General features: G+C 34.4%; 1 protein-coding gene across 1 annotated transcript in view; it reads left to right on the top strand.

Annotated features, from left to right (window-relative positions):
- GRID1 (glutamate ionotropic receptor delta type subunit 1) overlaps positions 1-19,719 on the top strand; it is a 534,516-nt gene that overhangs the window by 422,885 nt on the left and 91,912 nt on the right. Inside the window, exon 10 of the mRNA XM_042960192.1 lies at positions 476-614. Coding sequence (XP_042816126.1) covers positions 476-614 — 139 coding nt within the window. The remainder of the gene's footprint in view (positions 1-475; positions 615-19,719) is intronic.

Genomic DNA, 19,719 nt, shown 5'->3' with positions numbered 1-19,719 from the left:
AGTGATATCTCATTTCTGAGGTTTGAAAGAAAGCTGGGGAACCCTCCAGGTAGGAGGTAATTCTATATTTACAGAATTCCTGAGACTACTCTCTATGAATCTGAAATTCGAAAAGGATCTTACATCAGGTTGCAGCCCTGGAAACAACACAGGGAGGTTGAGTCTTCTAACTGGAAGATTTGATATTCAGAACTCTATCCTTGGCATTTTGACAAACACTACATCACTAAAAGGCCAATCCTACGTTTTTTTCATATCTGGTGGGCCTTCGTTCCTTTCTGAGATTGGCGGGCTTTGGGTTTTTTCCCAGAATTGTCACGGTGGTCCCCCATAACCAGTCAGCAAATCACTCCCCTATTCCCCAGCCCATCCCCAGTAGTGGTTCCCTAAGCCAGGCTTCAGGCTGGAGTACTTCTGTGGGGATGGGAGTAAGAGTGGAAGCCCAGGACCAATCCACTGTGCTGGCCCCCTGCAGGTGGCGAATCCTCAGTGAACTCCATGGCCATGCGCATCGTGATGGGCAGCTGGTGGCTCTTCACCCTCATCGTGTGCTCCTCCTACACGGCGAATCTTGCTGCATTCCTTACCGTGTCCAGGATGGACAACCCCATAAGGTAAGATCCAGTCATCCTTCTAGATTAGGACCACTCAGCTCCGAGGGGCTGTAAAGAGAGCATGTAGTCTTGTCCAGGGCAGCCTGGTGTCATGGAGGCAGATGACTTAGATCCCAGATCTGCAAGTTGATTATTATGATCTTTAGCCCATAAGGAACTTCACTCCTGTTGTATTTTATTTCATACACAATTAAATAAATGTATAAATGAATTAAATAATACTTCTCTGAACATTGAAATGCTGCTTGTAAGACTAAGAAATCAAAACATTAAAAATTAACAAATTAAATTTCCTCAGGCATTTAAGTGTTGATTACAAACTTATTTAATCAAAATTTGCTAAACATTAAATTAAAATTAATTAAGACCACAAGTGTAAGATGTTTTTTTCAAACCCTCAAACACCTTAAAATTATTTTTAAAAACCTGTCATTATCACAGTGATTGGAAAACTTATTTCACATATATTTATAAAATTATAAAATTACTGAAACCGGGGAATGAGAACGTTTCTTTGTTTTATCAAAGTGGTAAAAATATGGCATAAAAGAATTAGTTCAACATGGTGAAATAAATTGGAAATGCCTCTGTTTCAGGAGATTCCCACATATTATGTAAATTGCAAATGAACTTGGGCAAAGTGAAGGGGTATTGGAAATGTGGGTGCTGAGGTGACCAAAGGCACAGATCTAGTCTGCATTTCCTTGTTGGCTTCACTGTCATCTCTCACTTGATCCCTGATTAAGGTTTTCTGTGTCCCTGCCTTCAGTGATTTCTGCTTGAATTCATCATACTATCATTATATGGATTCTTTTGATCCATAGCCCTACTGGTCATCCACATTTAACCAGCTGATACAACTCCCAACTGCCTATTTAAAACACTTCGGATGCTGGGCAGGATTCAAAATTTAGTATGAAATTATCCAGTTTTATTTTTTGGTTTACAATTTTACTGAGATAATTACATATACACATGCAGTTATAAGGAATAATGCAGAGAGATCTCATGATATTCTCTAACTGGTTTCAACCTGGTGGTGACATTTTGCAAAAACTATTGTATCTTATCACAACCAGGGTATTGACATTAATACAATTGACTGATTCTATTCTGATTTCTCCTCTTGTACTCATTACTCTGTGCATGTGTGTGCACATTTGGTTCTACACAATCTTTTCACATGTGTAGATTTGTGTATTCACCACCATAGTAAGGGTGCTAAAGAATTTTATTCCTGTAAGGATCCCTTGTGTTTTCACTTTATAACCACACCCATCTACGTCACACTTCTTCCCCTCTAGTCTTGTTCTTAACCACTGGTGACCACTAATGTGTTCTCTCTTCTAAAATGTTGACATTTCAGATATGTTATATAAATGGAATCGAACCTTTTGGATTGCGTTTTTCATTTGGCTTAATTCTCTGGAGATTCATCCGGGTTGGTGTGTGTATTAATAGTTCATTGCTTTTTGCCACTTAGTGGTATCCAGTGTACCACAGCTTGTTCACCAGCTCACACTTTGAAAGACATCTGGGTTGTTTCCAGTTCTGTGCAATTATGAATAAAGTCACTATGGATATTTGTGTGAAGAAATTTTCATTTGTTTGTGCTACATATCCAAGAGTGCAATTGCTGGATCATGTGGTAATTGCATGTTTTATAAGAAAGTATCAAGCTGTATTCCAGAGTGACTGTGGAATATTATGTTACTACTACTAGTGATGTGGGAATGATCCAGTTTCTTTGCATCTTTGCCAGCGTTTGGTATTTTCACTATTTTGTATTTTATCATTTTCATAGGCATGGATTGATAACTCATTCTGGTTTTAATTTGCATTTCCCTGATGAGTAGTTGTGGTGAACACCTTTTCATGTGCTCATTGCTATCTATATAGTATTATTCTCTTTGGTGAAATATCCATTTATGTATTTTTCCCATTTTCTAATTGGATTGTTTGACTATTACTGTTGTGTTTTGAAAGTTCTTTATATATTTTAGATACTAGTTCTTCGTCAAACATGTTGTTTGTAAATATTTTCTCCACTCTGTACTTTCTCTTTTCAACCCTTAACAAGGTCTTTCACAAAGAAAAGTTTTTAATTCTGTAAAGTCCAATTTATAAATGTATTCTTTTGTGGATCATACCTTTGGTGTCAAGTATAACTCTTGCCTAGCCATAGACCATGAAGATAATCTCCTGTTTTTTGTGTTTTTCCTAAAAGCTTTGTAATTTTACATTTTGTATTTTAGTCCACAATTTTGAGTTAATTTTTTATAAACTGTATATGTATATATATATATATATACATATATATATATGGTTTTGTCTATGAATGTCCAATTGCTTTTGCATCATTTATTAAAAAGACTATCCTTTTTTCATTGAATTTCTTTTGTGATTTGTCAGTAATCAGTTGGGCATGTGTGAGTTTCTGAGTTCTCCATTTTTCCATTCAGTTCCATTGATGATGTGCCTATCCCTTTGCCAATACTACACTATCTTGATTACTATTGCTACAGAGTAAACCTTAATATATGGACAGAGTGACTCATCCTATTTTATTTTTCTTTGTTGAGATTGTTTTAACTATTCTAGGGCCTTCACCTTTCCACATAAATTCTAGAGTAAGCTTGTCTGTGTTTATAAAGAATTTTTCCATGGCTTTGATAGGAATTGCATTAATTATAGTTGAAATTGCATTAAACTGATAGATCTTAGCTTGCTGAGACTATTTATCATGAATGGGTATTGGATTTCTCAAATGCTTTTTTTTTTTTGCATTGCTTGACATGACCATATGATTTTTCTTCTTTAGCTTATTAATATGATAGAGTACATTGATTGTTTTTCAAACATTACCTACCTTGAATGAATCTCACCTGGTCATTATCTATGATTCTTTTCATATATTTTTGGATTCTGTTTGCTGATATGCTGATTGAGGATTTTTGCATCGACCTTCATGAAAAATAGAGGTTTGCACTTTATTTACTGTACTGTTTTTGTCTAGTTTTGGTTTCAGGGTGACACTGGCTTCATAAATAAAATCATTTAGGAAGTCTTCCCTTATCTTCTATTTTCTGGGAGAGATTATATAAAGTTGGTGTTAATTCATCCTTAAATGTTTGGTATAATTCTCCAGGGAAACCATCTAGAAGATTTCATATTCTTAGAGCTTTTAAATTAATAATTAAAATTTTCATAGCTATAGGGCAATTCATATTGTCTATTTCATCTTCAAGTCTAGTTGGTTTATAGTGCTGTTCATATTTTCCATTTACTTGCTGATCTTCTGTTGTTGTTGTTTATCAATTATTGAAAGTGGGATATTAAACTCTCTGACCATTTTTTTTCAGAACTGCCTATTTCTCCCTTCAATTTTATCAATTTTGATTCATATATGTTGAGCCTCTATTGTTAGGTGTAGATTTGTTTCTAATTGTAATTTTTTAATACTCTTATCGAATGACCCTTTTATCATTATATAATGTCCTTCTTTGTCTCTTATAAAAACTTTTCCCTTAAAGTTTACTTTGTCTGATATTAGTGTAGCCACTCCAGTTCTCTTTTGGTTATTCTTTGCACAAAATATATTTTTATTCTTTCATTTTCAATCTGTCTTGGAATCTAAAGTGAGTCATTTCTATACAACATGTAGTTCAATTATGTTTTTTAATCCATTCTACCAGTCTCTGTTTTAATTGGAGACTTTAATCCATTTACATATAATGTAATTAGTGATAAGGAAGAACTCACTTCTGCCATGTTGCTATTTGTTCCCTATGTCTTACACCTCTTTTGTTCCTCATTTTCTCCATTACTGCTTTCTTTTGTGTTAAATAGATATATTTTATATACCATTTTAATTCTTATGCTGTTTCTTTTACTATATATTTTTGGGTTATATTTTTAGTGGTTGCCCCAGGCATTTCAAATAACATCTTAATTCATAACAATTTAATTTGGAGTAAAGCAAACTTTAGTTTAATAGTATAAAAAAATGTTTCTCCTATGTCACTCTGTTCCACTCCACCCCTGCCACAACATCTCCTTTTTGAAGCTGTCTGATCCCTTACTTTTTAGGAAGTAATTAAACATTTTTCCCCAATTTATTCAATGGAAAGTCTCCTGTATTTTTAATTTTTAAATTATTTTATTTTATTTTATTAATGTTTATTTATGAAAGACAGAGAGAGTGCAGGTGGGGAGGGGCAGAGAGAGAGGGGGACAGAGGATCCAAAGCAGGCTCTGTGCTGACACAGCAAGCCTGATGCAGAACTCAAACTCGTGAACCGTGACATCATGACCTGAGCCAAAGTTGGATGCTCCACCGACTGAGCCACCCAGGTGTGTGCCCCTAAATTATTATTTTTTATTGTTTTCAACTTAGTGGATAAACTTCACAATTTGTTTTAAGACAACTTTAGATATTAGAATAATTATTAAAATACATGTTTATAGTTTTTAATTTTAATTTCTAAATTGTGGTAATATATACATAACAGAAATTTTATCATTTTAATCACTTTTAAGTGTATAGCTTAATGCCATTAAGTATGTTCACATTGTTCTACAAACATCACCATCAATCTCTAGAATACTTCATACTGCAAAACTGAAAGTCTATACAATACTCCCCATTCCCCACTTCCCTGACCCTGGAAACCACCATTCTGTTTTCTGTCTCTATAAATTTGACTATTCTAGGTGCCTCATATTAGTGAAGTAGTACAGTTTTTGTCCTTTTATGACTGTCTTATTTCACTGAGCATATATTAAAGTTTCATCCATGTTGTAGCATGTGTCAGAATTTCCTTCCTTTTTAAAGCTAAGAAACATTCCATAGTATGCTAATACCACATTTTGTTTATCCATTCATCTGTTGATGGACACCTGAGTTGCTTCCATCCTTTGGCTATTTAATAATGCTGCTCTAATCGTGGGTGTACAGATATATGTTCAGTATATCTTTTCAGTACTTTCAGGTATACAGTCAGAAGTGGAATTACTGGATCATCTGATAATTCTGTGTTTAATTTTCTTTCTTTCTTTCTTTCTTTCTTTCTTTCTTTCTTTCTTTCTTTCTTTCTTTCGAACTACTTTATCATATTCAACAGCAGTTCCACCATTTCACATTCCCACCAACAACTCACAAAATTTCTAGTTTCTTCACATCCTCACCCTCACTTGTTTTTCTGTTTTGTTTTTGTTTTTATAATAACTGTCCTAATGGGTGTGAAGTGGTATCTCAGTTTGGTTTTGACTGGCCATTTTCCTAATAATTAGTGATGTTGAGCAGCTTTTCATGTGTTTATTGTCCCTCTGCATATTTTCTTTGGAGAAATGTCTATTTAAATCTATTGCCCATTTTTAATCGGTTTGTTTGTTTTTGTTACTGAGTTGTAGTTTTGTATGTATATTCCAGGTATTACTATCTCATCAGATATTGATTTGTAACTATCTTCTCCCATTTTATGGGTTGCCTTTTAATTCGGTTGGTAGTGTCCTTGGGCACAGAGAAATTTTTAATTTTGGCGAAGTCCATATTATCTGTTCTTTATTATTGTTGTTGTTGCCTTTGCTTTTTTGTTATTTCTGAGAAATCATTGCCAAATCCAATGTCATGAAATTTTTCGTACGTTTTCTTCTAGGAGTTATACAGTTTTAGGTTTTATTTTTAGGTCTCTGATCCATTTTGTTAATTTTTTAACATGAACTAAGTTAAGGATCCTACTTCTTCTTTTGCATGAGGATACCCAGCTTTCCCAGCACCATTTGTTAAAAACACCGTCCTTTTCTCATTGAATGGTTTTTACACCTTTGTTTGAAATCATTTGGCCATATAATGTGATAATATTTCTGGAGCTTTTACTTTATTCCATTGGTCTATGTGTCTGTCTTCTGCCAGTACCACACTGTTTTGATTACTATAGCTTTGTAATATGTTTTGAATTCAAGAAATTTGAGGTCTCCAACTTTGTTCTTTTTCAAAATTGTTTTGGCTATTTGAGGTCCCCTGTAGGAGGGGGAATTTTAGAATGAAATTTTCTCTTTCTTCCTGAAACACCATTGGAATTTTGATAGAGGTTACATTGAATTTGTAGATTGCTTTAGGTAGTATTGACATCTTAGCAATATGAAGTCTTCCAGTCCATGAACACAGATGTCTTTCCATTTATTTGTGTCTTTAATTTCTTTCAGAAAAATTTTCTAGTTTTCACTATATGTGGTTTTTTGTTTTTGTTTTTTTTTTTTTTGGTTTTAAGTGTATCACTAGGTATTTTATACTTTTTGATATTATTTTACCTGGAATTGCTTTTGGATTCCCTTTCAGATTGTTCATTGTTAACGTATAGAAATGCAACTGATTTTGGTGCATTGATTTTGTATCCTACAACTTTGCTGATTCATTTATTAATTCTAATAGTTGTGTGTTTGGGTGTGTGTCTGATTTTAAGGTTTTCTATATATCAGGTCATGTTGTCTGACAACGGAGATACTTCTACTTCTTTCTTTCCAATTTGAAAATCTTTTCTTTTCTTGCCTAATTGTCTAAGACTTCTAGTACTATGGTGAACGGAAGTGTTGAAAATGGACATTCTTGTTTTGTTCCTGACCTTAGAGGACAAGCATTGAGTATGACGATAGCTTTGAGTTTCTCATACATGGCCATTATTATATTAAGGTAGTTTCCTTTTCTTCCTGGTCTGTTGAGTTTTTATCATGAAATGGTATTGCATTTTGTCAAATGCTTTTCCTCCCCTGAGATGATGTGTTTTTTTTTCCTTCATTCAGGTAACGTACTATTTTATACTGATAGATCTTTGTATGTTGAACCATCCTTGTATTCCAAGAATATATTGGTTAGTCCTGGTGCATAATTTTTTTTATTATGCTATTGAATTCAATTTCCTAGTACAGTAAAACCTTGGATTATGAGTAACTTGTTCTGCAAGTGTTCTGCAAAATGAGCAAACATTTCTAATAAATTTTAACTTGATAAATGAGCCATGTCTTGCAATATGAGTAGTATGTGACACCAAATGTCACATGATCACAACTGAGCCAATGGTTCTTGAAATTCGCTTTGATATACAAGTGTTTTGGATTATAAGCATGTTTCCAGAACAAACTGTGCTCGCAAACCAAGTTTACTGTATTTTGTTGGGGATTTTTGCATCAATATTACTCAAGAATATTGGTCTGTAGTTTTCTTTTCCCTTTTTTGGGATTTTGTAGCAGGATAATTCTGGCCTCATAGGATAAGTTAGGAAGTGTTCCCTTCTCTTGAATTTTTTGGGTAAAAACTTGAGAATGATTGGTGTTTATTATTATTTATTTTTTTAAGTTTATTAATTTATTTTGAGGGGGGAGGGGCAGAGAGAGAGTGAGAGAGAGAGAATCCCAAGCAGGCCCATGCTCAGCACAGATCCCGATATGGGGCTCAATCCCCACGACTGTGAGATCACGACCTGAGCCAATATCAAGAGTCAGATGTTTAACCGACTGAGCCACCCAGGCATCCTGGTGTTCATTATTCTTTAGTGTAGATTGTGTGTTGCTGGGAATTTGTTCATTTCATTTAGGTTTTCCAATTTATTGGCATACAATTGACAGGTAGTATAATATAAATATATTTAATCTTCTATCATTTCTACTTATACATTCTAAATTGTTTTTATGATGTTTAGCATTCTATTACCATTATTATTACTGTGGTTTCCCCACCCTTCACCACCACAACTGGAAAGTAAGCATCATCTTTTACTCTTTAGTGGTTTCCTTTATGCTTAATCTACATGCATTGCTATTTCTCTTTCAGAATCAAATGTGAAACCATATATTTGTATCTCTTCCTATGGAAGATGATACTGGCATACTTTTTTTCCCTCCTCTCCTTCCACCTACTCAATCATGTTTTGGTATTATAATCTGAGTTTTTAGGCCCAGTTTACTATTGTTATTTCTTGTCTCCTTCTCCACTTCATCCTCCTTCTTCTAATATATAATAGTTTCTCTAATATATATGTTTGACATTTTCATTCTTTTGTTTTATCCCATCTGCATTTGTGGTCATTATTTGGACTGAAGCTTATGTTCCAGGGGTTTCAGTGATTGTTGAATCTCTCTATTCTGCAACTTAGCCATTGTTCATTTCTTTATTGGTGACTTTTTGTTCAGCTAGAGTAGTTATTTGAGCAATAGATCTAGCAAGAGTGGTATATTTTCTTAGATAATATATATGAGAATCGTTTTCTGTTGCATTTATGCATGAATTAAAACCTAGCTGGGTATAATATTCTTGTGTTACAACTTTTCCCTTAATATTGTATAGAATTTGCTCTAGTGTATGGATTCTATAGAATTTGCTCCATTGTTTTTCCTGTGTGTAATGCTATACAGAAGCCTGAGAATACTCCATTCACTATCTTCTCCCCTCCTTTTTCTTTTCCTATCTTTCCTTCTCACTCTTTCCTCTGTTCTCTCCTCTTTTTCTCCATCTTCTTTTTCTCACTCCTCTTCTCCTTCCTCCTTCTCTTCTCTCCTTCATACCCTTCTTGCTGCCTTTCCTCTTCCTCCCTCTACTTTAATCCTTCCTTCTCCTTCTCCTCTTCCCTCTTATTCCTTTCTCCACCTATCCCTTCTATTCATCACTTTCTTCTTCCTTTTCCCTTTATCCTCCTTCTCCTTCCCTTTATCCTTCTCCCCCTCCTCTTCCTAACTATTCCCCCTTCTTCCTTCTTCTCTGTCTTCTTTCCATTATTTCCCACTTTTTCCTTATCTCCCTGCTTATCTTCTTCCTTGTCTCTTCTCTCTGTTTCTAATCCCTTTTCATTTTTCTCCCCTCCTTCTTCTTTTCTTCCTCCTTTACTTCTCCTCCTTTTCTATGCTTTCTTCCTCATAATTAACCTTAATAACATCATTGAATTTAAAAACTTCCATCAATATTTAATGAGTTGGCCTATATGCTATTAATTATGATTAGAATTCTGAGTTATTTTTACATGCAAAAACAACCTGATAACTTTAGCTCAATAATTTTGTTATCTATTAAATATTTCCTTGTGTATTACATTCTTTTCATTTGTTTTCATTTTGTTTCCAGGAAATTCAACTTTTCATATGTTGATGTTATGAGTCCTCCATGTCTGTTGTATTCTCTTTGATAATTTTCAATTCATCATCCTTTTACTTTTTATTCTGAGAGTTCTTCAGTTTGTCTTCCAAATTTTTGATTAGATTTTTTCCAGTGTTCATTTCCTTTTCAACAACATTAATGAGTATATAAATTCTCCTTTTATGTTTGTATTTACCCTTCATTTTCTCTCCCTATCACTCTGTTAGTACCTCTTTTTATGTCTCTGCCACTCTTTATGGAATTTTTAATTTTCAGTTGTAAGAGTCTTTACTATAGTGAATTATGCCTACAGAAAACCAAATATTTTTAAAACTATATTTTCTTTAACATATACTTTTCAAACAATATGTTTTTAGTGTCTTCAATGCAATATAATATAAAATATTTACATATTTTTTATTTCATACTAAATCCTTTCCTTGTACCTCCATTTTGTTGTTTTGATGTCTAGTTTGTTCTTCCTTGATTCTGGATAACTTGTTCCATAAACTGATATGTAAAGACTCTGTGAGCCTCCTAATAGTTAACCTGGCTGCAGGTAGAATCATCCCCTCAGATCGTAACCTGGACTGGTGAGTTTAACTAGAAACTGTGACATAAATTCCCATTACCAGTCCTGTGCCTTAATGGAAAATTTTCCTTTTTAGTGCTTTTGCCCTGATAAAGTTTCTGTTTCTAGAATCCTGACTGATGCAGTCTCTACAACTGTAAGAAAAGCCACAGTGTTTCTTAACCTTCTTTCTGGAAATGTTCTTCTCTGTGTCAGAGATAAATGCCAGTGAACTGGGATTTCTGAACACTGTATTCTGCAGAAGTTAGAGGAATTCCAGGGCCTTCCATTATTGCTTTCAACTGCTCCATTACTTTCAACTGTTTTGTCCACGTATATACAAAGGGAAATCCACTGAGATGATGCACTTTCAAAGCAAGATGAATTTGAATCTTCCATTACTATCTCCCACTAATTTGCTTTCCCAAAATATCTGATAAGTGGGTAGCATCCTTCCTTAAGTTCATGATACATTATTTCCTATAGTTTAAAAAATTACACAGTCATTTTAGTAGGTATCTGGAAGGTTAATGATGGGTATATGTCCTCTCTTTACTGATGAATCTTTCTTATTAATCTAAATGATCTCAGCCTATACATTTTCAAACTAATATAAAACCATTCAATAATGATTGTAATACCCCTTATAAATGTTCATAGTCACTGTCCATGTAAATGTCCTGGTCTTTAAAACCTATAAATTCCTTTAAAGACATAGGGAAGGCTGGTATCCAAGAGAGATTGAAATTTTTTAGAGAACAGATATATATATATATATATATATATATATATATATATATATATATATATAAAACAGTTACCTTAAGCAATTTTTAGCTTTTTCGTTTGGAGTGTGTATGAGGCCCATTCAGGGATGAGGGCCTATCTTACTTTTAGTTCACTAAACATGCCTCAAAATGTAATTACTTTCCTCTCCATTGCAATTACAGATTGATCTTCACCCGTTATGATGAAAGCAGACTCATTTGAAAATGGTAGCATTGGCAGGTGGTTTGGCAGTGCAGGCATCAATGCCCTGTATTTAGGAAATGCTTTGGTTAAAGTTCTAGGTGAGTAGAATTCAGAAGGATCACATTCAGAGGGATCCCATTTGGCCTGGAGGCTCATGTTGGCAAGCAGAAGCACAGTGGCATGACTAAGAGATGTACAGAGTGTGGTTGTAATGACATAGACACTAAAGCTTGATTGCCGGGGTTCAAATCTTTTCTCCCACTTACTAACTGTGTGATCTTGGGTAATTTACCTAATCTCTCTGTACTTCACTTTTCCACCTATACATAGGAGTAAGAATAGCATCTATCTCGTAGGACTATTGAGGGGAGATTAACAAATATATGTTATAGTTTAGAATATAACCTGGCACATAGAAAAGATCATATAAGTCTAGATACAATTGTTGTTGCTGACAAGGATATTGGTAGTCAAAATAATAGCCCTGAGGTTTGGATTCCCGGATTGAGGAAAAGCAGCATGACTGGGAGAAGTGAGTGAGAAGATGATAGTCTAGGAAATAGACAACTCTGTTTTGGTATTGTCACCAGCTGGGTAGATGACATTAGTCACTTGTCCCTTCTCATTCTTAGTTTCTGTATATATAAAACGGAGAGGTTGCTATAGATGGCCTAGTCATGGTGTTTAAAATGTTTCTTCTTCTTTTCATAGAATTTGGAAACATCAAATTTGTAAACTAAAATAAGCATATACTTCCTTCAGATAAATTCTTGTGCTAAGCTAGGGAAAGATAGGCAATCCATGATAAGAGCTTTGTCTTATGCCCACACATTCATACAATTTCAGAAAGGAAAATAAAAAGATTGAACACACTGACAATCTAATTTATTCTGATTGGTTTTCCTTCCAATCTTCCTGATGTAAAAAATGATCTTTATACACACAAAACTTGCTGTAAGCTTTTTATTTTAAATGTTTTTATAATTATTTGCAGTCTTGTGATAAACTGAAATCTAGATGACCTTGGGTGTGGTGATGATTTCTTAGCTACAACACCAAAAGCACAATCAATAAAAGAAAAATTGGTAAGTTGGGCTTGATTAAAATTTAAAACTGTGACTAAGATACTGGTAAGAGAATGAGAAGACAAGTCACAGACTGGGAGAAAATCTTTGCAAATATATATATCAAATAAAGGATTAGTATCTAAAATATATAAAGAACTTGGGGTGCCTGGGTGACTCAGTCGGTTGGACATCCAACTTCAGCTCAGGTCATGATCTCACAGTTTGTGAGTTCAAGCCCCACGTTGGGCTCTGTGCTGACAGCTCAGAGCCTGGAACCTGCTTCGGATTCTGTGTCTCATTCTCTCTCTGTCCCTCCCCAACTTGTGCTCTGTGTCTCTATGTCTCTCAAAAAATAAATGTAAAAAAATTTTTTTTAATTAAAATATATAAAGAACTCTTAAAATTGAGCAATAAGAAAACAAACAACCCATTTTAAAAATGGGAAAAAAGATCTGAACAGATATCTCACCAAGAAGATAGGCAAATGGCAAAGAGCCATATGAAAAGATGTGTAATATGTATCATTAGGGAACTGAAAAATAAAATAACAATGAGATATTGCTACACACCTATGAGAGTGGTCACAATGTAAAACACTGACACCACCAAATACTGGTGAGGATGTGGAACAACAGGAACTCTCATTTCTGGTAGGAATGGAAAATGGTACAGCAGCTTCAGAAGAAAGTTTGAGAGTTTCTTACAAAACTAAACCTACTCTTACCATGTGATCCAGCAGTCACACTCCTTGGCATTGTACCCAAATGAACTGAAGACACATATCTACACAAAAACTTGCACATGAATTTTTATGACAGCTTTACTTGTAATTACCTAAATGTGGAAGCAAGAGGTGAATGGATAAATAAACTCAGGTACATCCAGTCAATGGAATATTATTCAGTACTAAAATTAAATGATCTATCAAGGTATGAAAAGACATGGAAGAACTTTATGTATTAATAAGTAAAAGGGTTATGAGAGATGAATAATTAAACATTTATATATTATTTATAATTATTATTTTATATCATTTATATTTAACTATAAATATATATTTATGTTTATTTATATATTAGTAAGTTATTATTTATATTTAAAAATATATACAGAGAAAGAAAGAGAGAAATATATATATATGGGCTTTCCTAAGACCTATCTCGTTTTAAGATATATTTGTGGATAAAATGGGGAATAATATGAAGGATAGGGCTAGTTATCAATTAGGCCAAAAGAAGTCTATTTATCAGGGTTTTTTTTATTGATCATGCTATTGGCGTTGTATCTAAGAAGTCATGGTCAAACGCAAGGTAGATCAATTGCTCTTTGAAGAATGAACTTAAAGACTATTTACACATGGCTTATTATTAAGTTGGACATCAAGTGTTTATTTTTACAATTAATATATGGATAAAGACATTGAATAAGAATTATAAACAGTTGGATATGATGTGAATTTACCTCACAAGGTTTGTTTGTTTGTTTGTTTTTAATTTGTAGATCATAGTGTTTTAAATATTTAAATTTGAATGACTGGTGGTGCTAGCACTCTTCTGGTTACATCTGGTCCTGCTATCCTCTGTTTTTGTTTGTGTGTTTGTTTTTGGGTTTTTTTTGTGTGCTTTTTTTTACATCTGTTGGTTTCACACTCTCACATACATACCTTCTACCATCAAGTCATTTAGGTTGGTAACCTTGCTGAGAAGACCCGAATGACTCTTTGCAAGTTAGCAAATCCTATACATTATTGCTATTCAAACCATGTTTCACAGACCAGTATTGCTGACATAGATTAGAATCTCAGGCCTCGTTTTTGATCTCCCGATTTAAAATTTGTGTCTCACTAAGTCTCCAAGTGACTTTTATTTATATTAAAGTTTGGAAAGCAATGCCTCTGATGAGAAAAAAAAGATCTATATAATTACAATAGACTGAAGTCACTGGCTGCATCTAACAAATGCATTTTAACAGAGCTACACATCAGTTCCTTCCTTCGGGGCACCACAAACTGGAAAAGGAAGGTGGTGCATATAAATGGTACTCATAAAAAAGAATGCGGGAATTCCTGTACCTGCCATGATGGAGTAGCAGGTACCTGACTAAAACTTCCATCATTAACAACTATAAACAGGAAAAACTTCACTGTCTACAAGAGTTTTAAACTTAAAGGCACAGGTAGATTGAAAGGGAAGGGAAAAGATATGCCATGCAAACAAAAAACATAAGAAAGTTGGTTAGGCTATCTCAGTAGTAAAGTACTTCACAATTGACTCTTGACCAAGGCAAGGGTTGGTGGTGTTGACTTCTGCACAACCAAAAATTTACATATACCTTTTGATTCCCCCATATTTAATTGCTAATAGCCTACTGTTGACCAGAAGCATTACTGATAACATAGTCAATTAACACACATTTTATGTTATATGTATTATATACTGTATTGTTACAATAAAGTAAGCTGGAGAAGAGAAGATGTTATTAAGAAAATCATAAGGAAGAGAAAATACATTTACAGTACTATACTGTATCCAAAAAAATCCAAGTGGACCCATGCAGTTCAAACCTATGTTGTTCAAAGGTCATCTGTATACCACACAGTATTACAAGGGATAAAATAGGATGTTGTGTGACAATAAAAGGAGCAATTTCATCAGAAAAACAGTTCTAAATATGTATTCACTTAATAAGGAGGCATCAAAGTATGCAGTAAAATTTGACAAATCTAATGGGAGAAACAGAAAAATCTAAAATAGTCCAAATTTTAACTTCATCCCATTATAAACTGATCTAGCAAGTAAACAAAAGACCAGTAAGGTTGTAGAAGATCTAAACAACACTATAAACCAACTTGACATGGTTGACATTTATAGAACACTACACCCAATGATTGCAAAATAGACATTTCTTTCAAGTATACATGGAACATCCACCAAGACAGATGATTTCTTGGGCCATTAAAGTTACATTTCACCCAGTTTCAAAAAAGTAAAATCTTACAGAGTATGTTCTACCAGTATAATTAAGTTAAATTAGAAAACAATAAAAATAAATAATCTAGAAAATCCCCAGTCAAATTTAGATAACATAATTCTAAACCTGTGGGTCAAAGAAAAAAAAAAACAAAAGAAATGTTTAAGAAATATTTCTTACCACGTGATAATGAAAACACAACATATCAAAATTTGTGTAATTCTGCTAAAATAGTGCTAAAAGAAAAGTTTTATAGTTTTAAATGCCTATTAAGAAGAAAACAAGGGGCAATGGGTGGTTCAGTTCGTTGAGCATCTGACGTCAGCTCAGCTTATGATCTCATGTCAGTGGGTTCGAGCACCACATCAGGCTCTGTGCTGACAGCTCAGAGCCTGGAGCCTGTTTTAGATTCTGTCTCTACCTCTCTCTCTGCCCCTCCCCTTCTCTCGCTCTGTCTCTCTCTGTCTCTCAAAAAATAAAATGAAATGTTAAAAAAAATTTTTTTAAAAGAAGCAGAAGAATGTTTAAGTTCATGATTCTTAGTTCCCCCTTTAAAAGATAGAGAAATAAGAATATGCTAAACTCAAACTAATTTTAAAGAAAGAAATGGAATGTGTGTGATAATAGAAGAGTAGCAAAGGCAAAAGTTGGTTTTTTGATAAGTTTAAACTCCAAGTGGTAAACTCCAAGCAAGACTCATCAAGAAAAACAAATTAAAAAACAGTAAAATAAATGAAAGAAAACTGAATTACCAATATCAGAAAGGAAAGAGGGGATTTTGCTTTAGATCCTTCAGACATTAAAAGGATAATAAGACAGGGGCGCTTAGGTGACTCAGTTGGTTAAACATCCAACTCTTGATTTCAGCTCAGGTCATGATGTCACGGTTCATGAGTTCAAGCCCTGCGCTGGGCTCTTTGTTGGCAGCCAGAGCCTGCTTGGTATTCTCTTTCCCTCTCTGTTTACTCCTCCCCTACTCATGCTCACTGTCTCTCTCTCAAATAAATAAAAATTTAAAAAAAAATTAACAAGATAATAAGACAGTATTTTAAAAGTTATTTGACAACTTTATGCCAATAAATTAAACTTAGATGAAATGGATATATCTTTTTTTAAAACACAACTTACAAAAATTGATTTAAAAAGAGATAGAAATCTGAATATCTATGTATTAAAGATAATGGATTGTGAGCCTTACCACAAATGAAATCGAGGCCAAATGGCTTTACTGTTGAGATCTATCCAACATTCAAAGAACTAAGACAAGTCATAAGCTCTTTCTTAACATAAAGAGGAGAAAATGTTTTTAAATTCATTTAATGAAACTGGCCTAACTCTGATACCCAAAGCTGAAAAAGATATTACAGGAAAAGAAAATTACTAGCCAGTATCCCCTGTGAACCTAGATGCAAACATCCTCAACAAAACAGTAGTGGTTATTTGAATCCAGCAATGTATAAACAGGATAATATGTCATATTCAAGTGGAGTTTTTTCCCTGGGATACAAGCTTCTTTCAGTATTTCAGAACCAATCAATGTTACTACCATATTAATAAAATCAAGGACAAAAATTCCATCATCATCTCAAATGTACAGAAAAGCATCTGACAAAATTCTACACCCATTCATTATTAAAAAATAAGTGAATTAAAGGAAACTTCCATGCTGATAACAAGCATAGGGGACTGACTACTAACAATATACTCAATGATGACATCTTCACTGCATTTCCACCAACATTGTTCTGTGTGTTCCTGCCTGACCAACAAGCAATAAAAGAAATAAAAGACTTGAAAGTAAGAAGTAACCCTTTCTTTCTTTTCTTTTTTTAAACAAAAATTTAATGTTTATTGGGGGAGGGGCGGTAGAGAGAGAGGGAGACAGAATCTGAAGCAGGCTCCAGACTTTGACCTGTCAGCACAGAGCCTGCCACAGTGCTCAAACCCACAAACCATGAGGTGGTGACCTGAGCCAAAGTCGGATGCTTAACTGAGTCACCCAGTCACCCCACCTTGTCTTCGTTTTCTGATGGCATAATAGTCTTTGAAGAACATCCTAATGATCTTCTAATAAAATTAAATTTAATAAATAAATCTTCATAGTTTATAAGAAACAAAGTCTCCATACAAATATCAATTGTATTTTTATATACTAACAACCAACAAGTAGCAAACAAAATTTTTTTTACTTTATTTTTTATTTTTTAAAATTTATACCCAAATTAGTTAGCATATAATGAAGCAATGATTTCAGGAGTAGATTCCTTAATGCCTCTTACTCATTTAGCCCATCCCCCTCCCACAACCCCTCCAGCAACCCTCAGTTTGTTCTCCATATTTATGAGTCTCTTCTGTTTTGTCCCCCTCCCTTTTTTATATTATTTTTGTTTCCCTTCCCTTATGTTCATCTGTTTTGTCTCTTAAAGTCCTCATGTGAGTGAAGTCATATGATTTTTGTCTTTCTCTGACTGACTAATTTCACTTAGCATAATACCCTCCAGTTCCATCCATGTAGTTGCAAATGGCAAGATTTCATTCTTTTTGATTGCCAAGTAACACTCCATTATATATATATATATATATATATATATATATATATATATATATAATGTATATATGTACACCACATCTTCTTTATCCATTCATCCATCGATGGACATTTGGGCTCTGTCCATACTTTGGCGATTGTTGATAGGGCTGCTATAAACATGGGGGTGCGTGTGTCCCTTCAAAACAGTACACCTGTATCCCTTGGATAAATGCCCAGTAGTGCAATTGCTGGGTCGTAGGGTAGTTCTATTTTTAGTTTTTTGAGGAACCTCCATACTGTTTTCCAGAGTGGCTGCACCAGCTTGCATTCCCACCAACAATGCAAAAGAGACCCTCTTTCTCCGCATCCTTGCCAACATCTGTTGTTGCCTGAGTTGTTAATGTTAGCCATTCTGACAGGTGTGAGGTGGTATCTCATTGTGGTTTTGATTTGTATTTCCCTGATGATGAGTGATGTTGAGCATTTTTTCATGTGTCGGTTGGCCATCTGGATGTCTTTGAAGAAGTGTCTATTCATGTCTTTTGCCCATTTCTTCACTGGATTATTTGTTTTTTGGGTGTTGAGTTTGATAAGTTCTTTGTAGATTTTGGATACTAACCCTTTATTTGACATGTCATTTGCAAACATCTTCTCCAATTCTGTCAGTTGCCTTTTAGTTTTTCTGATTGTTTCCTTCACTGTGCAGAAGCTTTTTATTTTGATGAGGTCCCAGTAGTTCATTTTTGCTTTTGTTTCCCTTGCCTCTGGAGATGTGTTGAGTAAGAAGTTGCTGCGGCCAAGATCAAAGAGGTTTTTGCCTGCTTTCTCCTCGAAGATTTTGATGGCTTCCTGTCTTATGTTTAGGACTTTCATTCATTTTGAGTTTATTTTTGTGTATGGTGTAAGAAAGTGGTCCAGGTTCATTCTTCTGCATGTCGCTGTCAGGGTTTCCCAGCACCACTTGCTGAAGAGACTGTCTTTATTCCACTGGATATTCTTTCCTGCTTTGTCAAAGATTAGTTGGCCATATGTTTGTGGGTCCATTTCTGGGTTCTCTATTCTGTGCCATTGATCTGAGTGTCTGTTCTTGTGCCAGTACCATACTGTCTTGATGATTGCAGCTTTGTAGTATAGCTTGAAGTCTGGGATTGTGATGCCTCCTGCTTTGCTTTTCTTTTTCAAGATTGCTTGGGCTATTTGGGGTCTTTATTGGTCCATACAAATTTTAGGATTATTTGTTCTAGCTCTGTGAAGAATGCTGGTGTTATTTTGATAGGGATTGCATCGAATATGTAGATTGCTTTGGGTAGTATTGACATTTTAACAATATTTCTTCTTCCTATCGAGAAGCATGGAATCTTTTTCCATTTTTTTGTGTCTTCTTCAATTTCTTTCATAAGCTTTCTATAGTTTTCAGCGTATAGATTTTTCACCTCTTTGGTTAGATTTATTCCTAGGTATTTTATGGTTTTTCATGCCACTGTAAATGGGATCAATTCCTTGATTTCTCTTTCTGTCACTTCATTGTTGGTGTATAGGAATGCAACCAATTTCTGTGCGTTGATTTTATATCCTGCAATTTTGCTGAATTCATGAATCAATTCTAGCAGTTTTGGGGTGGAATCTTTTGGGTTTTCCATATAGAGTATTATGTCATCTGCGAAGAGTGAAAGTTTGACCTCCTCCTGGCTGATTTGGATGCCTTTTATTTCTTTGTGTTGCCTGATTGCAGAGGCTAAGGCTTCCAATGGTATGTTGAATAACAGTGACATGAGTGGACATTGCTGTCTTGTTCCTGACCTTAGGGGGAAAGCTCTCTGTTTTTCCCCATTGAGGGTGATGTTAGCATTGGGTCCTTCATGTATGGCTTT

The sequence above is a fragment of the Panthera tigris genome, chromosome D2, assembly GCF_018350195.1.
Source record: "Panthera tigris isolate Pti1 chromosome D2, P.tigris_Pti1_mat1.1, whole genome shotgun sequence".
NCBI lineage: Eukaryota > Metazoa > Chordata > Mammalia > Carnivora > Felidae > Panthera > Panthera tigris.
This window is presented reverse-complemented; position numbering and strand designations above follow the sequence as displayed.